The 25,514-nt window shown below is 46.7% G+C and overlaps 1 protein-coding gene and 1 long non-coding RNA gene across 2 annotated transcripts; one reads left to right on the top strand and one right to left on the bottom strand.

The window, feature by feature from the left end:
- Positions 1-9,459: 9,459 nt before the first annotated feature.
- On the bottom strand, positions 9,460-20,960 carry BOLA3 (bolA family member 3). Its single transcript, XM_031467324.2, has 4 exons — positions 20,856-20,960; positions 18,605-18,728; positions 16,571-16,659; positions 9,460-9,701 (listed from the first exon to the last, which is right to left on the bottom strand). The coding sequence occupies exons 1-4, from the start codon at positions 20,907-20,909 to the stop codon at positions 9,636-9,638; spliced, it is 333 nt and encodes a 110-aa protein (XP_031323184.2). The 5' UTR covers positions 20,910-20,960; the 3' UTR covers positions 9,460-9,635.
- Positions 20,961-21,025: 65 nt separating this feature from the next.
- On the top strand, positions 21,026-22,470 carry LOC135323044 (uncharacterized). The gene is made up of 2 exons (XR_010384147.1): positions 21,026-21,710; positions 22,027-22,470. It is a non-coding gene; the product is annotated as an uncharacterized LOC135323044 (long non-coding RNA).
- The last annotated feature ends 3,044 nt before the right edge of the window (positions 22,471-25,514 follow it).

Here is a 25,514-nt window from a genome sequence, read left to right as displayed (position 1 = left end):
CAAACAGCCATTTGTCTGCGAATCTTCCTATTTGAATATTTCCTGTCCCATAAGCTATGAGTGAGATTTAACACAGCTGTCTGTCCATCTATGGAACATGAAGATGCAAAGAAAATAAGTTCTGACAAATTTGCAGAAATTAAGACCCTAAAAAAGAAACTGTAATTTTATTATGTATTACCATGACAGACCAACGTGTGGGTATAGATTTCCCCCCTTTTAAAAGGATATATTAATATAATCGTAAAGTATTAATCCATTTTTTTGTGTACTGTACTTTTTTTATATTTACATCCAAATATAGAAAATAACTCCTTATAAAAAGTTGTATATGTTCATATTGTAGCAGTCAGGTTAAATAATGTGTATTTATTACTACAAAAGTAATACGCCATAATAACTAATGATGACTATGAACGCTGTGAATTACACAAAAACAATTATCAGGAATTTATAAGTGGGGGGAGGGAATAGCTCAGCAGTAAAGTGCCTGCTTAGCATGCACAAAGTCGTGGGTTCAATCCCCAGTACCTCTATCTAAATAAATAAATTACAAACAAATCTAATTACCCCCCAAACAAACAGACAAAAAAAAAAAAGAATTTATGAATAACTGCAAGTTTAATGCACAGGAAAATAGGCAGATAGTTAATACAAAGAGTGAGAGACAGTGTTAACTGGGTAGCCTTAGAAAGACATTATATCCTTTCTGAGCTAACAAATGTTTATACATTTTAAAATAATTTGAAGTAGAATAATAAAAATGAGATTATATCTTAATTCTAATCTTTGTAGAATTGGTTGCTACTAATATTGGTAACTTTGTACATACTAATATTTAAGAACTAAATTAATTTTAGTTATTTCCTTATATTTAGGCCATGAGGATTTCAAGAGAAAATACTATTTGGGAATTCTGCACATCACATCTGGATGAATTAAAACATCACCAGTAGACATTTTCCACCTCAAAACTTTACAAGGAGAAAAAATCCAAAGATTATGGACAAAAATACCCATGCTCAGTGAACTTCAATCCAAACATAACAAAATATGATGAAAAAAGAAACTGTTAGAAGTCTTTGTTTTTAAAAACTAAAAATAGACTTACCATATGACCCAACAATCCCACTCCTGGGCATATATCTGGAGGGAATTCTAATTCAAAAAATACATGCACCCCAATGTTCAAAGCAGTGCTATTTACAATAGCCAAGACATGGAAACAACCTAAATGTCCATCAACAGATGACTGGATGAAGAAGTTGTGTTATATTTATACAATGGAATACTACATAGCCATAAAAAGAATGGAGTAATGCCACTTGCAACAACATGGATGGACCTGGAGATCATCATTCTAAGTGAAGCAAGCCAGAAAAAGAAAGAAAAATGCCATATGATATCACTCATATGTGGAATCTTAAAAAAAAAAAAAAGACAAGTGAACTTATTTACAAAACAGAAACAGACTCACATAGAAAACAAACTTTTGGTTACCAGGGTAGGAAGGAGGTGGGAAGGGATAAATTGGAATTTTGAGATTTGTAGATACTAATTACTATATAGAATATAGATAAACAACAAGTTTATACTGTATAGCTCAGGGAACTTGTAGTCTTATGGTGACTTACAATGAAGGAGAATGTGAAAGGGAAGGTATATGTGTGACTGAAGCATTATGCTGTACACCAGAGATTGACACATTGTAAAATGACTATACTTCAATTTTATTTAAGTTAAAAAAATTTCTTTGTAGGTTTTCCTCATTCTCAGAAAATGTCCAGTTAAGAGTACTGTGTTCAAACTTACTTAAACTAATTATGTTTGTCTTCTATATGAATGCTTTTGTTATCAATTTGACTTACAGCTAGGTTCATTTTAAAATGAAATTTTAAGTGCTTTTCCCCATCCTCATTGATTTAGTTTTATTTTTTGAATATGTATAACATTGCCACAGTTAGAAAGTCAAAACTATATTAGAAGATGTGCTGGGAAAAGCCTCATTCCCTTCCCTCCTCCTCCCACTCCATCCCCACCTCGCCCCTCTAGGTAAGCCAAATTTTTTCATTTCTGGTTTATCCCTCCAAGCTTTCCTTTTACAAAAATAAGCAGGCACAATATAGACTTTTATTTTCCTTACTTACCCAAAAGCTAGCATATGAAGTATGCTTTCTCACTTTGCTTTTTTTAAGGTAGGTTTACTGGGGGGAGGTTATAGCTCAGTGGTAGAGTGCATGCCCAGCATGCATGAGGTCCTGGGTTCAATCCCCAGTACTTCCACTAAGTAAATAAACCTATCTCACCCTCCAAACAAACTAACAAAAAATTTATTGAAGTATGATGTATTCACCCAAGTGTAAAATCTGATTGATACTGACAAGTATCCAACTAGGTAACCACCACCAAAATCAAGATACACATTTTTAACATTGCCTTCAAAATCCCTATGTCCCTTTGCAGTCAGTCTTCTTCACTATAAGCCGTCGGTAAACGCTGATTTAATTTCTCTATTTTTAAAAAATCTTTTCTAGAATATCATAGAAATGGAGTAACACAGTATTTAGCCCTGTGTGTATCATCTGGCTTCTTTCTTCTGGCACTCAGCATAATGAAAGTGAGATTCATCACTGTTGTTAAAACTGCTAGTTGCTCCTTCCTTTTTATTGTTGCATACTATTCCATTGCACAGCTGGAACAATTTGTTTTCTCCCTCTACGGGTTCATGGACACTTGGGTTGCTTCCAGTTGATTGCACTTTAATATCTTAACAATATAAACTGGAAATAATTTCTTGTCAGTTCATAGAGTTCTTATTCTCTTCCTCCATTTTTATACCTGTTATAAAAGTAACAGCTTTATTGAGATACAATTCACAAAGCGTAAAATTCACCCTTTTAAAGTGTATAATTCAGTGATATTGATAACACTTATCTTGATCAGACCTCTCCAGGGGATTGTTTCTGGTCTGCTTTTTAAGTATTGTAGCAAGAAAATCAGCTGACTCTAAAATGATGGAGATCTGTTTTAAAGAACCATGATGCTCGTTAAACTAGTAGATTAACTGCTTTTGGCATTTAACCAAATGAATGGGAGGCCAGAGATATTAAAACCGGACCTTCCTGTACCAGATTATGAACTCATTTCCAAACTGTTAACCAGCAGAGAAAGCAAACCCCACTAAACACTGAAAAAATCCAAGAACAGAGCAAATCAACATAAGCTTTTAAAAAGCTTGCCTTGAAAAACATCCTGTTCTTTGAAGGTTTTTTTCCCTTTATAATTGTACAAATTTGACTTAGAAAATCGCTCAATTAGAGCAAGTCTTGTGTGTATAAATTGATGATCATCATTTTAAGTCGTAGCCTCAGCACTGAAAACAGATGAAGATATGGGACATTGACTAAACAGTTCAAGATATTTTGTGGTTTCACAGCATGGCAGTCTCAGGGGAGCCACATGTCTTAAGTCACGGTTGCAATCGGCTGGAGCAAGCATTCCAAGAAGACCGGACGGAAGCTTCAAAACATTGCATGACCAGACCTCAGAATACCCAGAATGTCACATTTCTGCTGCACTTTATTGGTCAAGCAAGTCACAAAGGCGAAGATTCAAGAAACTAGGAACTAGGCTCCATCTTCAAAGGAGGCTTAGCAAAGCGTTTGCATCTATCTGTAACCTGTTGCAAGTGACCGTGTCCAATTTTCAAGTGAAATAATGCACTTTAATTCCAACTTGCTATGAGAGTAGACTCAGATCACCCATGTTATATATTTATTTAACTACCGTTATTTGTGAAAACAGACATTTATAAATAAAAATGCTATCATAGTTTAAAAAAAAAGATATTTTGTAGTTTTGGTTCATTTAGTCAATGCCTTAAGTATTGGGAAAAGTACTGAACAATTCCCAAAGGATCAGTAATTTCCACCTCCACCCAAAGTATTCTTTGTTTTCTTCCAACAGTTCTCTGCTAAATAAAAGAAGGGAAATCTTAGCTTGTTTATCAAGTTTTCTTCCTTTATGTTACAGATGAACAATAATAAATTTACAGGTTAATAGTGTGTGCATTGGAGCCTTTGCTCCCTAACCTTGTTTATAAATCCACCAAACCTTCCTTCCTTTAAACTCATCCTGTTTGGGTGAGGCTGCTACTTCCTGAGGTCCAAAACTCAGGGCAGTTGTCTTTTTAAAAATGCTAGGACACTTTTTTGGCGTGGTGACTAAGATGTGATTATTTACTGTTTGCCAAAATGTTTACAGTAACTTTCAATTGGCCAACTGGATTGTTAATTCCTCCTTTTGTGGTTTTGTTTTTGTTTTGAAAATTGTTTTCAAACACATCTAAAATTCGCCCCCACAGAATATATTTGTAGGCACTGCTATTTTAAAACTAAAGAGTCATCAAAACCAAGGAAGTTCTGAGAAACTAGTATGGCCGACAGGAGCCTAAGGAGACAGGAAAACTAAAAGTAATGTGGTATTGCAGAGGGGAAAAGAAGTTATGAAAAAACTATGGAAAATCTGAATAAACTTTGGGCTTTAATTTGTAACATTGTATCAACATTGGTTGACCAACTGTAACAAATGTACCATATTAATGTAACCTGTTAATAGGGAAAACTGGGGTACTGAGGAACTCTGTATTATCTTCCCAATTTTTCTGTAAATCTAAAACTGTTCTGAAAAGTTATATAAACTGTTCTAAAAACTGTTTATAGAAAAAGAAAACCTTAAGTGATCACTGGAACTTCAGCTGTTTCAACTTTTTACTCTTTTATCCATGTTTAGCTGGTTATTCTGCTCTCTAACGATCTTCGTTTTTATAACCGCCTGGAAGGCTGCCTACTGGATGCTGCAAATGAGACTATTATAGACACTTGGGTTTTGAATAAATTGTGGTAGAATAAAGGTCAACGTGTTTCTTTTTATTCTTATTCTAAAAGAGAAGACGCTGTTTGACATCTTTTACTTGTACCCTCTTACTTGCCTCTCTAATAAACATTTTTCTCAAAAAAAATTCAAGTGCAAAGAACACATAAATGTTCTCTTAAATTCACACTGTCAGGGGTATTTTACCACAACTAAGAGATCAGTTCCCTGAAAAAAGGTGCCTGACGACAGACGGAACCCTGCCAGCATTATTAGAGTAAAACGCCAACGGAAAAGTTGTCGGAAGCCGGGCTCCCCCGGCGAGGGGCGGGGCTGCGCAGGGCCCGGGGGAGGGGCGCCGGGAGCCCCCGCGGGGGGATGGGGAGTTGGGAGGAGGGGGGAGCGGGGGGGGAGGGAGGGTTGGGGGAGCGGGGGGGAGGGTGGGGGTTGGGGGAGCGGGGGGGGAGGGTGGGGGTTGGGGGAGCGGGGGGGGAGGGTGGGGGTTGGGGGAGCGGGGGTGGGGTGAGGGTGGGATGAGGGTGGGGTTCCCGCGCCTTCTGGCGGCTCGGGAGCGCTGCGCCGCGGCCCGCAGCCCAGGGTCTCCGGGGCGCTCGGCGTGTCCCACGCGTGAGGAAGGAAGCGCAGGGCAGGTACGCGGGCCCCCTCTGCTCCTGGGGCTCCCGGGAGAAGGTCGCAGCTGGTGGAGGCCCGGCTCCTTTGTCCTGGATCCCGCAGGTCGGATGCGGCCCGAGCCAGGCGTACTCTCCGTCCAGGTTAGGTCCGGGCTGCGCCCGGCTCGGGGCGCGTCGCGCACTCCTCCGCTTTACCCCGTGTGCCCGGTCCGTGCGGACCGCCCCCACTAGACCGTGGCGGCGGCGGCGGTGAGCGGGCACAGTGACGCATGCGCAGCAGCTCCCTAGAGGAAAAAGGGGGTGGGCGGGGCGGGGCTTCCCCGGTGGAGGGGTGGGTCCCGGCTCCTGGGGCTTTAAGGAGTCCCGGGCGGTTCAAGCCCAGTATAACTTGACTACCTGAGGTCTGAGCGTTCACTCTCCCCACTGCACCCTAGCTGGCCTCTTGGACCTGGGAGGGACCCAGGTGTCTGTATCTTTTAAACACCCGAGGTAGCTCTACTTTGCAGTGGAACTGGGAATCTATCTTCTTTATTTCTCAATGTCGGCTTCCTCTTAGACTTGCCAGTACCCCTCATGACTGCTCCCGGGCCATGTTTTTCAACTTCTGCTTCTCCTTGACTGATTTTCTCTGTATTTCCCGACTTGAACCAGAGCTTTCCACCAGCCGTCAGCTGTCCTAGGGTCATATACTCACCCTTTCCTGTTTGGATTCCCAGGAAAGGGAATGGAATCTCTCGATTCCTTGCCACTGCCAGTGTCTGGGTGGGGCTCTGTGGCTCCAGTCCCCGCCCCCTCCCCAACCCCCTCAGGTTGCAGGCCCGCCAGTCCCGTGTCTGTCAGCTGGGTGGTCTAATCAGGAGTGAGAGGGGCACCACAGGAACCCATGGGACAAAACAGCTCGAGGGAAGGCTGTGGACCGGGCAGTGTCCCTTAAGTTGACTTGCCCAGTCAGCAAGCACTTACCCTAGGACGCTTTGGATTTTCCACTGGAAAACTGTACACTGTTTTTAAAAGAACACTTAACTCAGAAAACATATCACCTTAATTCAGCAGTTTCCATAAGTAGCATTTAATCTAAAAGCTAGGAATTGGCTGTATCAGATGCAGCGTTATATATACTGTGGCCCCTAACATTAAACAATTTCTTCTTGTTCAGTCAGCTAACAAGAAACCTTGTGATTCCTCTCCCAGCGTTCCTTTAGTCTGGTCGTCAAGAACAACTGTGTGTGTGTATGTCGTGGTAGGGGGCTACTTTTTAAAGTTCTTGCCAGATCTGGAGGCAGACATGTGGAAGCGGTCAGACTGACACATTTCACTGGGTCTGAAGAGTCCCCTGGGGTGGGGGTTGGGGGGTGAAGCAGAGGGAAGAGTCCCAGTTTCTTTAGGGCCCCCCCACTCCTAGGAGGCCTGCTAGGTCCACTCACCTTCTCCTCCAGCTGAGAATACCTGTTGTTTCCACCCTAGTCTCTTCTTTGGAGAATTAAAAAAACCCTACTTTTTTTGGCACTTGCTCCTCCTTCTGCTGCAAACCAGAGTCCAGAGAGATGCTGCAGTGTACGCTGACCCCTGGACTCCAGCTGATTAGTCCAGGGTGTCTCCTCATTCACGATGGGCCGATCAGAGCCTTCCCCGGCATCCTTCGAAGCGGAAGTTGGAAAGAAAGTCTGCCCTTCTCATGGCTGAACATTAAGATATAAAAATTAAGAGCTACTGGCAATACAGTGAGTCATATATGGGCAGTAGTATATGGTGAATGCCCATTTACAGGGAGACAATGACGCTGATCTGGAGAGACGCAGACAGGAGATGCAGGGGGACCCGGTGGCACTGGTGTTCCAACATTCAGCGGTACTCCTCTCCTTTCTGCAGTTTGGCTCTAACCCTTCCTTCAATATGTGTAATGCCCCAGTGTCCTCCTAGTAATGCACAAACGTATCAGCCATCTATCGCCGCATAAAAATTCACCCCCAAATTTCATGGTTTAAAACAGCAGACATTACCTCACAGTTCCTATTGGTCAGAAGTCGAGGAGGAGCCTAGCTGAGTGGTTCTGGCTCTCTGTAGTCAAGACGTCAGCCGGGGGCTAGTTTTCTGAAGGCTTGGCTGTGACGGACTTGGAAAGATCCACATCCAAGATAAGTGACTGTCTCAGCAGAAGGCTCAGTTGCCTCCTGGCTGCTTGGCAGGCCTACTTCATTGGCTGTTAAGATGCCTTAGTTCCATTCCGCAGGCTGCTTGAGTGTCCTCGCAACACAGCAGCTACCTTCCCCCAGAGAAAGCAATCCAAGAGAGCAAGGAGGAAGCCACAGTGCCTTTTATGACCTCGTCTCTGAAGCTGCACACTGTTCCTTCTGCTTTATTCTGCTGTTTAGAAGCATATCACTATGTCCAGCCCGTGGTCAAGGGCAAATTAGCTCCACCCAAGGAACCAACATGTATCTCATTCTGTGGTCGCTCTGCTCTCGCTGACCACGGCCTCCTTCTCACCTCTGGGGCTCCAGTCTTAGGCATTTCCTCATGACACCACCTATACGCTGCCCTCTGGGGTGTCTCGCTCTTTCAGGGGTGCCTTGGGCCTCAGCAGTTGTTTTATCCTGTCTTCTCAGCTCTGGCACAACTGAGTGAATCAACTGCACGTAAAAGGCATTTTTGCCTTGGCAGGGCACCAGTCCCTCCCCTACACTGTGGAGTTAGAGAATAATTTTAAACCAAAAATGGGGGCATGGTATGTGAACACAGTATTTAAAATCTGTGCTGTTCAAAAACTCTGGGGCCCAAGGCTGTTTTACCTATGTAGACTTATTTCTTAGGGAGATAAGAGGGACCTTAAGAACCAGTACTGACCAGTGTTTTTTTTCTTGTGATCAGTTCCATGAAAGACAAAGGAGTCTGAGGAAGGAGTGGAGGGTCAACCTGCCACCACCATGGTGACTGGGGTCACGGAGGACTGAGGGCAGCCGTGGATGTGTTCATCTCTCAGAAAGCTCTCTGGTAGAGATGGAGGGCAGAAGCCACACTGGGAGGGGCGGGTGAACCCAGCAGGGCTCTTGGTTGTAAGCAACAGACATTGACCAGGCCGACGTGAGCAGAAAAGAATTTAGTGAAAGGATATTGGGATGATTGTAGAATTTCTGGGAACACTAACAAAGCAGCTTCTGAAAATGGGCTGGAACAGGAAGACACTGTGGCCAGAGCCCAAATCATGCTGCTGACACTGTGACTACCGTCAAGGACTCCAGAGGCAGCAGCCCGTCACACCAGCACCACCCACGGCACTGGATGTGGCTGCCACAGCTGCCGAAACGGACACGCCGCTGCCCCTGCTTCTCAGCATCGCTTGCTCCCAGGGCCAGGTTCAAGGCAGATCCATCTGATTGACTGAGTCTAGATCACGTGCTGGTGCCTTGTTTGCCAAGGAGCTAGGGAAGTCTTTCCAGCTTCTGTCACGGGAGGTGGGCTCAACCTCCCACCAAGATGCAAAGGAGGATCTTCAAACTTGAAGAAGAATCCAGGCAGCCCAGATGCCTGAGTCCACTCCAGGAAGTATGAAGCTGAGGGTCCAAGATCATTCTTGTAAGCAGTTTGGAGGGGAAGGGGGAGAGAGTGGTAAGTGAAGGAAACAGCAGAACCAAGGGATCTTTTCTTTTCGGTAAGATTAAGGGGACTGAGCAGTTTCATAGACGAGAAGAAACCAGAAAGTTTCTGGACAAGATAAACAAGGTGGCACTCTACTCTGCCTCTAGCAGCAGGACCAAACTGTTCAAAGACGAGACCACTTTGAGCAAAAGGACGTGCTTCTGAAATAAAGGAACTAGAAGATATTATTAACGACTCTTCAAAAACTTCATACAGTTCTTTCTCGGTTTGCTTCTATGAATTACCTTATTCCCATATTGAGAATGCTGCCTAGCACAGAGCATGACTCAATAAATATTTTTTTGTAATGAAAAAAAAATTTTAGTTGTCTGTTGCCTTTAATTAACATCTAAATAGATAACATATTCTATAATTATATTATGGAAATGTCTATCAGCAAAATAGATAAAATTTTTGTCGGATGCCTATGAAAGAATGGTTATCAGTCAGATTCATCCAAGATTTAGCAGCAGCATCTACGCAGCCAGGGTGTGGTCAGTGTTTGGGGACGGAGGTAAATATCCGCAATCCATGCATGCCTTTGATTTCTTCTTTTAGTGCCTAAGGAAGCAGAAGAGCATCGTCACTGGTCTGTACCTGACGAGGATTATGTAAGCCTCTGTGAGGGTATCTTTATATAGCTCTAGATAAAAGGAGACTTGGCACACACTTTCTTTAAGCAATTTTTCCAGAAAACATCTTTTTTTTTTGAATCAGTATTTAACCTGGCTCAAAAATCAAAAGGCATACAATTTGACACAACATTGTAAAATGACTATAACTCAATAAAAAAAGTTAAAAAAAAATCAAAAGGCTTACAGTGACATCTCCCTCCCACAACTGTCCCCAGTTCCTACCTCTATCCCAAACAGAGAACTGTTGGTACTTTCTTATATATCTTTGCAAGGATTTAAAAACGCATATTTGCAGGGGAGGGTATAGCCCAGCACATGCTTAGCATGCGTGTCTTGGGTTCAATCCCCAGCACCTCCATTAAATAAGTAAATGTAATTACCCCCACCGCACACAAAACTTAAATTAAAAAAAACTTAAAATTAAAAAAAAACACATATTTAAGCTAATATGAATATATATTCCATTCCACCACCTTTTAAAAACACAAATGATAGTATTTCAGATACATTGTCTACACTCTGCGTTTCCCCCTAACATTGGAGATCTTTCCATATCAGGCATAAGTCACACCCTCCTTCTTTTTTGTATCGGCACAGTGTTCCATTATATGGATCATAAATTTTCAGCCTGTCTCAATATGAACTTTTAGGCTGCTTGTGTTTTGTTATTTTGAGCAATGAACAGCTGTTCTTTAAAATTACACTAATTAGCACCAATTCCCCAATATTATTCTAGGTCAGAAAATAAAGTAGTAAATTATGAGTTTTGTTTAAGGCTACAAATGGAGTCAGGGCCCAAGTGTAGATGAGCCACCACAATCAAACAGATAATTAGCCAGGAGAGAAGCTACAGGACCTGAATGAGGCACGGACCACTGGTGTTTATAATCAGTGCAGAGGTGGAGTCAAAGACATCACAGAGGCGTGGACATTTTTCCCCCAGTCTGTCCAGCAATCCCCCTTTTCCTGGGGAACAGTTCCCTTCCACTTTCATTGTGTACTGCTAGTGGGACTATCCAACTGGCCTGGCACTGAGGTAGCTATGTGCCCCTGGCCCAGCCTGACTGGTCCAGGAGTGACACAGGACCCAAACTGGGCCAATCAGAATATCCCCTGGCATTTTTCAGTGTAAAGCCTTCTCTCTTGGTCACTACAGACATCCCTCCTTGTATTGCACTTTGCTTTACTGCATTTTGCAGATGTGTGTGTGTGTGTGTTTTAATAAAGTGAAGGTTTGTGGCATCCCTGTGTTATCAGATAATAGTTAGCAAAGTCTTTTTTACTTAAGATAGGTAGAATTTTTTTTTTAGACATAATGCTATTGCACACTTTGTAGATACATTATAGTGTAAGCATAACTTTTTTATCACTGGGAAACCAAAAAAAGTCACGTGACTCAATTTACTGCAGTGGCCTGGAACCAAGCCCACAATGTGCCCTCAGTGTTGCCTGTGTACCGGAATAATGTCACCTGCAGGCAGCCTGGGGCCGTGTTCCCCACCAAGAAGAGAAAGCCCATCTCCAACAGGAGAAAACGAGGCCCCCACACAGAAACTGAAGGCCCAGAAAGAGAGAGTATGAAAAAGCATGCCGATGAACTTAAGACCCTGTATCTAAATAATTTCATTACCTGGGCCAATTAGTTGCCTTTGTTTGCTTACGCTAGTTTTAACTTTGTCTCTGTTGCTTACAACAAAGAGAATACTAACACACGTGGTCAGGTTTATTGGGTCAGAAGGATCTGTAGAGATAATCTTAGAAAAAAAAAAGAAAAAGAAAAGAAATAGAGTTTATTCTTTGTCCAGAGTCAGCAAGCAAGCGAGTCACAGACAGAACCTGACCCCAAGTATCCTGACCACCCCCGGTTTCCCTTGGGCCCCTATCCAGCCCTGACCCCAGGAGCTGTGGCTGTGTTAGGGGCCGATCAGCTGCCTCACCATCTCCATGTTCACAGATCAGCCCCCTGCACTCTGCAGATAAGCAGAAATGCCCCTGGAACAAGCCCCATGTCACTGCAGGGGGTGGGGGACACAGCCCCCTGGGCCACATGCTCTCTGCTTTCTGCAGGCACAGAATGCTCCCTAGAGGCTGTCCCTGTGTCTGGGCTACAATTCTTAAAGCAACCCTGGCAAGATGACAGCCCAGTCGCACCTTCACATGTAAGACCTGGACAGAGAAACCACCTGGGCCATGCACGTCCCCGCCCACTGCCTTCTCCCAGGATCCCTGTAGCCCTCGAAGGGCTCCCCAGCACAGCCTACAGTATCTTACAGCTACAGAGGGTCTCGGAGATCACTTGGGTCCCTTTAAATAGGCGAGGAAACCGAGGCCCTGGTGGGAAGTGACTTGGTCAAAGTCCCACAGGTCATAAGATGTAGCTTGGGTAAACATTTTTCAGCACCTGCTAAGCCCACAGCATTATGCTGGGTGCTGGGGACACAGATGAAAAAGGCGCGGGAAAATGATGAAAAGGTAAGGGAAGTAACACACCTACCAGGGGAAAGGGAGTGGGAAGGGATAAATTTGGGAGCTTGAGATTTGCAAATGATAACCACTCTGTATAAAAATAGATAAAAAACAAATTTCTTCTCTATAGCACTGGGAACTATATTCAATATATTGTAACAACCTTTAATGAAAAAGAATATGAAAACAAATATATGCATGTATATGCATGACTGGGACATTATGCTGTACACTAGAGACTGACACATTGTAACTGACTATACTTCAATTTGGAAAAAAAAAAGAGAGAGAAAGAAAGAAATGGACTCAGCACAGTGATGGGGGCTGCCGAACCACAAGCCAGCTCAGCGCTGCTGCGGGTTTCACAGGACGGAGCATTTGCTACTGCACTGGTCATTTGTGGAGGAGGCAGCCTAGGAGCTAGATGGCTGGGAGCAGACCAGGGAGAGAGGGATAGGGCACTGGGCCCCGGAGAGCAAGGCGAGGAAAGGCTGGGAACCTGCCACAATTCACCAGGAAAAGCCTGGCTTCAAGTCAGGCGCGCGGAGGGAAGACTGAGGCCAATCACACAGAGGATCAGAAATTGCAGAGGAGGGGGGTGGGACTAGGCTCAGTGGGCAACCAGGGTGTCCACTGAAAGGCTCTGAGTAGGGGGACAAGGGCAGAGGTAACCCTAGGGGAGCAGGATGGGCAACAGACAGGAAAGGGGCGAGAGAAACGGAGAGGGCAACTGCTATTTACCAAACGCCTTCCCCGTGCCAGCATGAAGTCAGAACATGCTCAGTATCTCACGTGGTATCTGCCAACAAGGAAACTGAGGCTCAGATCACAGTGTGACGTGCAGAGCAGGATGGAACTAACTCCGCCCAACACAAAAGGGGACTCGGTGCTTGCTCTCTTCCCAGTGGCTGCTCCCCAGGGTAGGGACAGGATGGATGGGGAAGGAACACTGGTCATCCTGCCATCCCTGGGGCCTGGCCTAGAGCAAATGCCAGCGACAATCTGAGAAGAGAAGGCTGATGAACCGTGGGTGCTGGGAGAGGCTGGGCCACAGCTGGCAGGGGCCCGGGGGAAGGGCGAGTTCACTCCTGAGGGTGCAGCAGGTGTGAGTCGTGACAGGGAACCAGGCAGGGCCTGTCTGATGAGAAGGCGGGGGTACAGGAGGGTGGATCCCAGCATCAAATAGGCCAAGTGCCCTTTTCCAGGACTTTCTGGCCTGAGAGTCTTGATTCTGCTAGGTGACCAGGCAAGATGAATGAGGAAAGCTTCACCCTGGCCTTCAGCAGTCCCCCACCTGAGCCTGGGCACTGCACCAGCTCTCACCCACCCCCAAAGAAACTACTTACTGGGCAAGCACGAGCTGGGAACAGAACCTGGGAACACAGTCTGCTCACCTCTCTGCCTTCTCCGCTCCACTCCGAGATTGGCCTCCTCCTGTCAGAACCTTGACCCCCGCCACCCGTAACTCCAGGTCCAGTTCAGACCCCTACAGGCCAACAGGCTTCCTCTTAGAGACATCTCACTTTGTCTTTCCCTCGTGACTCTATCAAAGCCAACACCCACAAACATAATCATCTGAACATGCCCACGACCACGTCAGTGTGTGAGAAGCGTGCATTAGAGCCCTAACTCTTTGCTGTGGCCACTAACGGCCTCTGCTCAAACTGAAGTTCAGGCTCCGAGAACGCCCTTCCTCTCCTGCCTACCCTGCTCCGGCGGCTGCGGGCCTGCATCACCCGCTCCACGACAGGCAGTGCTTGGTAAACCAGGCGGTAGCGGCTCCGGGTTACAAGCACGCCGATGCCTGGAGGTGCGCTCTCTGTAATGAACACCATGTAGGCATTAAACATTTGCTTTCTCTGTAAACCAATAACCAAACCCAGACCAGCTCTCCTTACTGTGACACAGTGATTGAGCTCTTTCAATGTACCGGGTCCTCTGTCACGTGCTGGGGACAGACACAGTAGTGAAGAAAACAGACCCAGGCCTGGCCTGCAGAGTCGGCTTCCTGGGGCAACGACAGACAAGTGAGCGAGGTTCTCCAGCTGGGATGGGGCTGGAGAAGGTACGTGTTCTGTAAGGGCCCAAAAGAAACCTTGAACCCAAGATGATGCAGGTGACATTCCCCCACATGGAGGAAACTGATGCCCTGCCCCCTGGATGTGGTGCGGGCTCCTCGCAGTGTTTAGAGGGAACAATGATGGTGGTGATGGCACCGACGTTCACAGAGCGCTTACTATGTGTCAGACACTGTTCTTACTGCTCTGTCTTCATCACTAACCCTCAGAAGGGCCCTTTGAGGCAAATCCTGTTGTGCTCCCTGTTACAGACTAGGGAACTGAGACACAGGGAGATGAAGTAATTTGCTCAAGGTCACAGCACAGAAAGTAGCAGAGCTCAGATCTGAAATGCTGGCAGTCTGACTCCAGAGCCTGCATCCTTAACCACCTGTAACCATGGCTTCAGGCCAGGGGATGCGCTGAAATTAAAGCACCCCTAGGAGCCCAGGTGCACCAGGCAGCCTGAGTGGTTTTGGTAGCAAAACCCAAAGTCTCTTGAGTTGGGGATGATCTGGGCCAGTCAGGTCTTCCCTGCCTTGTCTTCTACCTTGGCTCCAATCTCTGGGATCACAAGGGGCTAGAAGTGCTTCTGGGGGCCTGCAGTGGCTGCTGTCCCACCCCAGATCGCCCAGTCGGACCACCAGCAGGCCTCAGGGCCGTAGGTGCCCATATCCAACTGCAGGCCAGACTCCATGAGGACTCCACAGACGGACCCAACAAGGAACCAGACCACAAAGGGCTGGGAGGGCCAAGGGACAGGTGTCCTACGCATCCTGCACACAAGGCAGAAAACGCTGGCGTCAGAGGGTGGGGACACTCATTCAGAGGGAGGCAGCATTTGAGCTGGAGGAGTGAGGGGCAGGGGGCAGCCGAGGCAGGAAGCTTGACATGGGCAAAGGTCCAGATGCAGAGAGACCAACGGGCAGGGGCCAGAGGGAGAGTCTGTGCAGAAAAGGGTGGGAAGGGTCTGCAAGAGCAGGCGGGACACCTGAACTCAATGTACGAGGGGCCGCAGGGACTCTCACGACCAGAGCTTTGCTTTGCATAAGTTAAACTAGTTTACGAAGTGCAAGACTTTCCAGAATGATGTCAAACACACCAGCTGGAGGGAGCGAATTTAGACACAGGAGCAAGGGTGAAGGCTGGTATAAACTACAAGTGAAACAAGCATAGACAATGAATCTATTGGGCCTTACTCTGCCATGCCTCAGTTTACCCACCTATCAAGCAGCCCTAAACAGGCCAAAAAAAACCCTTCAAATCTACAAAAACATGTACCTTTTAGTACTCCTGTGTTTATAAATACTAGTCAATATACAACAATAACAGTAAATACTGGTAGCATTATGCAATATATATATTGGAAATGCAATATAACTATTGGATAGTTTATTTTCAATTTTGAATAAAATTCATATTTGCCCCAACCCAATCCCAGACAGTTCCAGATTTTATTTTTCTCAGGTCCTGAGTCCTGTTCACATGATTGTGGTATATGTTTTTTTACTGATGTATAGTTGATTTATAATGTTGTGTTAGTTTCATGTGTACAGCAAAGTGATTTGGTTTTATACATATATGTGTCTGTGAGTCTATTTCTGTTTTATAAATAAGTTCACGTGTATCTTTTTTTGGATTCCACATACAAGTAATATCATATATTTGTCTTTCTCTGTCTGACTTAATTCACTTAATACAATAATCTCTAGGTCCATCCATGTTGATGCAAATTATTTCATTCTTTTTTTTGGCTGAGGAATATTCCATTGTGTATGTACACCACATCTTCTCTATCCAGTCATCTGTTGCTGGTCATTTAGGCTGTTCCCATGTCTTGGCTATTGTATATAGCGCTATGAACATTGGGGTGCAAGTGTCTTTTTGAATTAAGAGTCTTCTCCAGATATATGCCCAGGAGTGGGATTGCTGGATCATATGGTAACTGTATTTTTAGTTTTTAAAGGAATCTCCATACTGTTTTCCACAATGGCTGCACCAATTTACATTCCCACCAATAGGGTAGGAGGGTTCCCTTTTCTCCACACCCTCTCCAGCATTTAATATGTGTGGACTTTTCTGACCAGTGCGAGGTAACACCACACAGTAGATTTGATGTGCATTTCTCTGATACTTAGCGATACTGAGCATCTCTCATGTGACTGGTACTGCATTACTCTTTCCTAGGACTGTAGGTAAAACACCACCCCCGCTCACAGGCCCTTTCAGACGCAGAGACCAGTGGCAAAGAATCACAGGCGCCTCTACTGACCTGATTTACCATCTGGTGCTGCTGGACAGTTCTCTTCTCCTTAAATTCTTCTGATTCTATATGAATCTCATACATTGCCCCACAGCCTCCTGAAATAAATGCAATTTGAAAGTGTTTCAATTATTTACAGCAGCCATAGTTCCTTATGTCCTTGAAGTAAGTACCACATAATCCAAAGAAGGTCTGAATGTTACTATTCAGCAGAAAGTTGCTAAGGCTGTTAGAAACAGATCACGTCCTCCTGGTAGGAGGATCCAAAACGAGCTCCTCCTTTTGTAAGGCATTTGCAGTACCCAGGATCATTGCTTCTGGGGTAGAAAAGATAAGGCACACAGCATGCAAAACCTAGGAAATGGAGGTTTTCCTAGTATTCCCTTTTAGTGGGGAGGGTACAGCTCAGTGGCAGAGCACATGCTTAGCATGCATGAGGTCCTGGGTTCAATCCCCAGTCCCTCCATTAAAATAAATAAATAAACCTAAGTACCTCCCCCTATCCCCCAAACAAAACAAAACAAACAAACAAACAAACCCTAGTATTTCCTTCTATGAAGCCAGCAAATGCCATGGAAGAGGGTGAGAGGGACTGAATTTTAGTATTCCACCTTCCAAAGGACCAGCAGTCGGTATTGTTAAAAATGCAAAAATACGCTAACATCGGTTTGAAAACTGTGTGTAATACTATCCCAAAGAACAGGAACAAGGAAGCCTGAGAGAGACGGGGACACAGCATCACAATAAACTAGCTAAAGACAGAATGGCCCCTGGAGCATCCTGGGCTGCGGCAGGGAGGGGGCGGCTTTCTGGGGACGCTCTCAAGGCAGAGCTTGTATGGGACCCATCTACCCCCAGCCCACACTTTGTCTCCACAAGGCTGGATGACTGATAATAAATGTGCCGCTCTAGCACGAAACAATGTGGGCAAGAAAACATCCCCAGTGCTCTTAACATCAGGCTGTTTCATGACAAGTGCCTCAGTGGGCGCTGTTAAGATTCTCTCTAGTTACCTAGGAGGTTCCTGGCCTGATTCCCTTTCTGCACTCTACCTAGGGCTGAGCAGAGCCAGACTGGAGGTCAAGTTCCAACTCTGCCCAAACTGGGCCTGGGGCACATCCAGGACTGGTGACATCAACACCTCAGCACTGCCCTGGGACCCCTGAAGGGTCTCACCCAACCTACCATTCCAACAGATCTTTAGCTTGGTTAATTTCCTGTCGTTTCTGGAATAAAAACTACTTTCTAAGCTTTCTCCCAATCTTTGTAAACGTGATGTTGTCAGAGAAGCCAGGGAGCCCTCCAGGCATTGCAGAGTGACAAAGACCGCGTCTGGGTGGGGAGAGATGCAGGTGGATGCCCACCTCGCCACCACTGGCCAGCAGTTCCATATGAGTCTAGATAAGGGCCTTATCTTCTCCAACCTGTGGGTGCAGAAGCTGACTTCCCAGCCTACTCCTAACTCAGAGTCAGCCTGAACTTCTGAGGGGCCAGCAGCCATTTGGGAAAGGCAGGACCTGGTTGTGGCTGGTAACTGGGCTCAGGACAGAGTCTGTCCTGGGTCCTGGTTCTGCTGCCTCCTCCTCATGAGGGGCTGGCCAGGTTCTTGGGACTCTCTGGGGTCATCTCCTCATGGGGAAAATGAGGCAACTGTGTTCCTCAAAAGAACAAAATCTTCCTGGGGTCTGTTCCAACTCTGACATTCTAAGGTGTCAGAAGAATGCGGGGAAATTTAAGGCTTATCTTGAAGTCAAATTAAAGATTGTGGACCTGTGGACCCAGGGTGACTGACAGGGACCCCATCTGAGCTGGGCCTGACTGGTAACCATGAGTCCTCACAGCTGAGCCTTGTCCCCAGTTTCCCTCTGATGTTTTGACACCCCCACCTCCACTCCATCAGGTGGGAGGGGCTGAATTCTATCTGTCCAAAAGCTACACAAGCTGAGAAGCCACTGATGGCAAGTTTCCCCTGAGCCCCCTGCCCTCCTCCCATCCAGCAGTAAAATCCTACCAGACTCCGTGGGAAAGATGAGAGAGCCTTACCTGAAATGTCGGTGACTTTGATAGCTGTAGCTCGAGGAAACTTTTCTTTGAGAATTTGGGTCACCTTGAGCTCCCCCTCGGTCTGCGAGGCAAACACCCGCTTGGCACAGTGGAGAAGAGGAAGCTGTCACAGAACAGAGGCGAGTCACTGCGCAGAACCCGCCTGCCCGCCCCCTGCAAGGCAGGGCCCTGGACCAAGTCAGAGGGACTGCCTGGTGACCCATGTCCATTTAAGCTCCCCAGGATATGGAATAAACTTCTTTTTGAGAGGGGAGTGGAACTGTAAATAACTCACTTCTGACTCGAGACAATAAGGCCCCAAACTGAATTCAAGAGATGTTTAACTCCTCATGGTCATGTTGTGAGAGAGACACTATCATGTGATGGCAATTTTATAAGTGAGGAAACTGAAGCACTGGTAATGTGCCCAAGGCTGGATCCGTTAGCAAGATGCAGAGCCAGGAGAGGCTGGGCATCCCGGCTCAGGCTTGCCCCGCTAGGCCAGCGTGCCACTGCCTATGCACTGATGGGGCCAGATGTCACCCATCCTTTAGGCCTGATTAACATTCCACACTCTCTCCAGCGGGGATGTAACCCTGTGACCTACTGCTCAGCGAGCCAGCTACCCTTTGCAACTCTACTGGGGAGAAGAGACAGAACTCTAGTAAAGAAACCTGAAGGATAAACATTTTTAGATTATTCACCATTGGCTGCAGCACTCTCCCCTCTCCCAGTGTCTGCCATAAGGAGCCAGTGCTTCTGATGGGAATGTGTCTCAACACTTAGGGGTGAAGGAGTAGAAAACCAGTCGGAGGCCCCTTGGCTGGGTTGAGCACATGCTGAAAAGCAAGACTGAAAACAGAGCATGGCAGGCCTTGAATGTCAGGCCAAAGATTTTGGACTTTGTTAGACAGGCTCCTTGGTGCCCAAGTAACAGTACCTTTTGAAGCTAGTCAGGAAAGATGACCAGATGAGAGAAGCATTACAAAGGAAGTGACTGAAGGAGGATGGTGGGTGGAGCGCTGTTCATTAAGCGCTGGTGCCGAAGGTACCGTGCCTTCACCCGCTCAGTGCTGCCCATCCGCAGGCCTTTCCTGACGGCCCAGACCAGGACCTGTGTCACAGACTCTCGGAGCACTTTTTTTAAAGTCACCTGCGCACTAACTCTTTGCCAACCAGTCTTCAGAGGCCAAGACTGAGCCTGTCCTGTTACTGCGGTCTTCCAGAGCTGAGCCAGGGCAGGCACTCAGGAGGACTCCGGTGATGGATGGATGGATGGATGAGCAGGGAAAGAACCACATATTCAGGGCATACCTACTGTGAACCCGCAAAGAAGTCCCGATTCCAGGGGCAGCTGAAATGCAGGTCAGGAGAAAGATCTGGAGGGAGACAGTGCTGTACAGAGGGACAGAAACTTTATGTTGTGGGCCTGTGTAAGACTGAGGAGGGAAGTGGGACCTCTTCTGAAGACAGGGCCCTGGAGGGCAAAGGCAGAGGGTAGCCAGGTGGCAGGCAGAAGCAGCAATCACTAAGGGGTGAGGGTGGTAGCACCGTTGACTCCTCGGGGAAAGCCTTCTCTCATCTTAGCTGATTTGCAGGCAGCGGCCTTGAACTAGCAATCTATTGACAAAAATCTCCGGAGTGCCGACTGTCCACGCTGAAAGTCACCAGCAGAACTGCTCTTCATGCTTGCAGAGGCAGGTCCCAGAGAAGGCGGGACGTGAGCGGAAAGCCAAAGAAGTGGATGAAGGCAGGAAAAGGATGCATCAGAAAGGAGGAGAGAGCGCGCAGTGAGTGCCCTCTGCTGGCCTCCTACTCCGGGAGTGTGGGATTTGGGGAGGGTCAAGGTCACAGAAGCCGGGCGGACGCTCCGGAGCCGCGCCCCAGCCACAGTCCCCGGCACGCACGCCGCGACTCCGGGCTCTGACTCCCACGTCTTCGGATCGGTAAGTCAGCGCTGCCTTCCCGCGCCCGCTGTGTTGTGACTCTTTCCTTGTCTGCTCCCCTCGCCCTCCACCCCCAACCCGGTTCGCGAGCTCCCCCAGCGCGCGCCGGGCCTGACACTTCTCCGAACGCCCGCAGCCGGACCCCCAGAATGACGAACCGACGAATGAATGACTGAGAGAGAAAGGCAGGGGAAGCCCCGGCCCGGCGCGCCGCCCTCCGCGAGCGCGTTCTGCAGCCCCGGCCCCGCGGCCGGCCCGCGCCGCTCCCGCCCGGGGAAAGCAGCCCGGTCCCCGCCCGCGCTCACCCCGCGGGTCCCGCGGAGTAGAGGCGCCGCCGCGGCCGGGCTCCACGCCGCCATGCCCGGCCGACGCGCCCGCCGCCCGAGGTCGCCGCTGTGGTCCTAAAGGGCGCGGAGCCCCGGGACCAGAGCCGCCGCCGCAGCCGCCGCCGGCGAGGCCGCCCCCTGTCGTCCGGAGGCCGCGAGTCGCCCGGCCAGCTCAGGGCCCCGCCCTCAGCCCCAGCTCACACCCCGGGGCTTCTGTTGCCTCCCAGGCCTCGGTCCGGGCGGGTCCTTCCTCCTCCGCCTGGAAGCCTGTCCGAAGTACTCAACCCAGGCCCTAGATGGAACGCCTCCATTCCCACTCCACACCCGGCAACCGGCTGCTCAACTGAGGCGCCTGGCTTTCTCCCTCCAGGAGGGAGCCAGGGAAGAACCTTAAGGAGGGGAGTCGTTTTCAGATTTGCATGTTAGAAAGATCACTCTGGCTCCTGCGATAAGCGGAGACAGCAGGGAGCTGAAAACTGGAGATGAGGACTGAAGTCCCGAGGCTATTGCAACGGTCCAGGTGAGACTTGAAGCCGGAACTGAAGGAATGACGCCAAGGATAGGAGTGGATTGAGACACCTGGGAGGTGACTGGACTGGCGTGACCGCATTGGCGGGTGAGGGGATGGTGTCAGGGATGACTCTCGGCTTGCCGGCTTGGACAGTGAAACTGGGAGAGTCAGGCTAGGTTTGGAGTGAAGGGGGTTCACTCACTCCGTTTTGGATTTGCCTGAACTTAAGACGTCTGCAGGACATGGCCCAGCAGAGGCGGAGGCTGGAGCCACAGACCTTGGAGTCTTGAGAACGCAGTGGAAACTGACACCATCAGGGACAGGTAAGGTTGTGGGCAAACCTGTCCTGCCTCTGGAATACTTCAGACAGTTCTCAAAGCCAGAATTCAACCAAGCCTTTTCTTTGGCAGCATTTGTTTGCAGCATGTGGTCTAGTATACCCTGAAGCATGTACCAGCTCTTTTTGCTATTGCATTCTGGCCTATAAAATCAATATGTTCAGTGTTGCACTTGGGTGGGTTGTGTAAGCAAATACAGTAGAAGAGAATCAAGCATGGCATTGTCAAGCAAAAGATAAGCCATTTCTGGCCCAGGTCATTTTGTGATCTAAGCCTGGCCACAACGCTTGTCTTTAAACAGGTCTCAGTAATTAATGGTCTTAAGGAAACAAAAGAATGCAGGAACAAATGACTGTTACCAGGCAAGAGAAGTAACAATGGCAAAGATAATAACTGTTGGTAAAGATTAGCCTGGATTATGCTCTTGAGGTGATTTGCAGAATTCAAGCCCCTCACCCTCACCCTGCCCCACTCCAGCAGTCAGTCACAAGATCAGCTGGACTTAAGGAATGATGGTTTTGACCTTTCTTGAGCCTCGTGACTCCAATCAACTAAAACTTGGACTCTGTCAACCTTTGCCCCAACTCTAGACTGAATTCTTGTCTGCTCCACCCCCACATGAATATGTATGTACCCTTGGCTTAAAAATTCCTCAATTTTGCTTTTCCAGGAGACACTGCTTTAGGAAATATCCCCAGTGTTTTCTTACTTGCTGTAATAAATCCTTCCTTCTCCTGCTCTTTGACTTGGATGTATCATTTGGCTTGACACCAAGAGGCAAACCCTGTTTTCAGGTAACAGTTGGACAGACCTACAGTTGGATAGACCTACAGTTGTTCTTCAAACTGATCAGCCAAAAATACGCTCATTCATTCCAGTACCAGTCGAGTGATTCATATGACTAAAAAGAAAACTGCAGGCCCCAAATGGAGTCAGTTATGCTAGGCCACACCACCAAACGGGCTTAATATGTAACGCAATTAAAGTTTCAACCTCTGCCAGAAATGCAGTCTTAACTGGTTGGTCAGGAATTTTCTGGTCAACACCAATGAAGTAATCTGTCATACAGACTCCTCCCATTCCCCATAGGTAGGTTACCTACACCTAAAATAATCTTTTTTGACTTCCTTATCTTGCCTTTAAAAACCTTTCCCTTTCTGTAGTCCTTTGGCTGTTGCCTGAATCACGGATCATTCAATAAAACCAATTAGATCTTTAAAATTCGCTCAGTTCAATTTTGTCTTTTTACTGTTTTAACTCTAAGAATTTTTCCTCTGTCACATTTTTTGCTTGAGTCCTTAAAAATTACGGATGGTGGGATTAGGGATGAATTGCTCATCTTTCATTTTTCTTCACACATCTAACTAAAACTGCCAAAATAACTTTTTCTAGTCTACAGTGGCAACCACTTCTGCTACTCAGACCACGTGGTTCAAATGAGGCAGACCCCCTTGCCACCTCTAGGAGTGGTCACATGACCCGGGTCTGACCAGACTGGCTTAGGGCTGGTCACATGATCTGAGCCAGACTAAAGGGAGCTGGTCTAGGGACTTGCCCAGAACTAAGGAACATAAAGGATTACTTGCCACTGGATTGCTAAACTGGTAGAAAGCCTACTCTTGGCAACCATCTTTGCAATCACGTGGGCAGTGCCACTTTGGACATGAAGCAGACAGACGAAAGGAGAGCTGAGAGGAGACATATTTGACATCCTTTGTGCAACTGGAAACAAGCAGTGCCAGAAATGAGAGCTTAAGTCATTTTAGTTGGTTTTGTTATTTGTAACTAAGAGACCAATGTTAAACTCACTGATTTGTATTTGCAAAATTTCTCCTTTCCTTTATTGAAAGTCAGTATTTTTGCTAATCTCCAGCCTTCATCCCCATAATTTAACAGCAGCTCACATTGCTATTTTGGACCATCACTCTGCTTTGGTATTCCCCTCTTATCCTCAGTTTTCCACACTGCCATCAGAGCCATCTGAAATGAACACTTGTCCTTTATTTCCTTCTCTAAAATCCTTCAGCCTCATCATCACCTACAGGTAAAAATCCAAGATCTTCCTATGATCAAACCGCCTATCTACCTTTCCAACTGAAATGTACCCTTAGCTAATACTAGACTGCTTCCACTTCCTTGGACAAACTATGCAACAATTTTGCTTATGCAGTAACTACCCATCTTTCAAGCCAGTTCAAGCCTTGTCTTCCCCAGGGAGACACCTCTGGCTGCCCCACAGTAAACTAAGGGCCCACAACGTGCGCATAACTTTTATTACACAAATGGCCCTTTAGAACTATCAGTTTACGTGTATGTCTGCTTTTTCCACTGGTCCATGAACTCCATGACACGTTCTTGCTTTAACAGTAAACTATGTCAAAGGTCCAGCATGGCATGGGACAAAAGGGCTGTGATTACTGAACAAAACTGACAGTGGTTTAGCAATTCTGGCCCCACGGTGTGAATCTGAACCTTTTTAGAAAAGGATTTTCAGGGCAACCTCACCATCTTGGGATTCCAAATTAGCTCCAACTTTAACAGTTCACAGATACTTTTTTATGCTAGAAGCAAATAAAAGGCCAGTTTTTTACCTTATGATTAGAAGTGTAATGCCTTCAGTCTCAAGAAATGGGTCTATCCCTTCTGCATTTTGCTTTCTGTCCTGAACTTGAGTCTCTTCATTTTATTGGTCCGTGATCACTCCCAGTTTTCATCCTTATATTTACATCTGAGCTAATGCGGAAAAGTCCTTAAGTAGGATCTATTTGGGTACATCTTTTTTTTTTTAACCTCATTGGGATGATTTTTAATTGCAGTCATTTTACTTTTATAGAGCCTCCCAGCTAGTCTTGAGCACACAGAATTTTCACAAAGGCACCCCACAGGAAGAGATCTGCCTTTCCGTGTCTTCGAAGTCTGAGATTTTGTGACATGGTCTAAAAAACAGAATTCCTAACATCTCTCTCAAATGCCACCCCCTCCCCAGGTTGCTGTAAGGATTAAATGAGATAAACCCGCTAAAAGACTCCCCTAAATCAGGTAGGTTCCTGTAAGGAAGTGATATTCAAACTGCTGGTCAGCAGCAAGATACAGCACTCAGCCAGAATCTGAATCAATAATCTATTCCCTTCAGTTAGCAAATCTGCTACAAAAAAAATAAAGTCAGCTGAGCTAAACAATACACTCATATACTTAAATTTTAGTGAAAACTCCTCATCTTTTCACACAACAGGAACAAAAAGTTCACAGAGCAGCAGCCTGTCCAAGCTTTTGGATCATCCAGGATCTTTCCAACTACTCGCTATACGCTCTTAACCCCAAGTAAACTCCAGAATCTTTTTCTTAGCCCCTTTTGCAGCCACGACAGAGGTATGTGACCTAGAATCTGCCAACCAGAGGTGCCCATTTAAGGTTTTGATTAGGAAGAAACACAAAAGGAAGAAGGTGCTAGGTGAAATCCTTTATTCTGGTCAAGGCAGATGCATCTAGCTTTTGGGGGGAGCTAAGGCCAACTGACATCTAGTGGCCAGCAATGAGTAACAACGCAGGCTATCGTGTCGGGTCCATACCTAGCCCGACAGCAGTGGGTAACGCCAGAGAAGGCCCACGGCGTGGTTTGGACATCGTTTCTGGCTGTGCAGCTTCCAAGCCAGACTCTGGCCTTCCCAGATATTACTTCAGTTCTTCTTCTACTCATTTATAAAGGTTGAAATAGCTTCAAACTTTAGCCTTAAACACCCTTGCAAACTTAACACTTTGGCCATACGTTTTAAGCTCACTGAAAAAAAA

The sequence above is a fragment of the Camelus dromedarius genome, chromosome 15 (genome assembly GCF_036321535.1).
Source record: "Camelus dromedarius isolate mCamDro1 chromosome 15, mCamDro1.pat, whole genome shotgun sequence".
Taxonomy (NCBI): Eukaryota; Metazoa; Chordata; class Mammalia; order Artiodactyla; family Camelidae; genus Camelus; species Camelus dromedarius.
Note: the sequence above shows the minus strand (reverse complement) of the source record. Positions and strands in the feature narration are given on the sequence as shown.

Excerpts from the sequence above, each read along its gene's own strand:
- BOLA3 (XM_031467324.2), bottom strand. The coding sequence starts at position 20,909 with ATGGCGGCGTGGAGCCCGGCCGCGGCGGCGCCTCTACTCCGCGGGACC. Across the intron at positions 18,729-20,855 it reads TACTCCGCGGGACCCGCGGG|CTTCCTCTTCTCCACTGTGC; the intron begins GTGAGCGCGGGC and ends GTTCTGTGACAG. Across the intron at positions 16,660-18,604 it reads CAAAGTCACCGACATTTCAG|GAGGCTGTGGGGCAATGTAT; the intron begins GTAAGGCTCTCT and ends CATTTATTTCAG.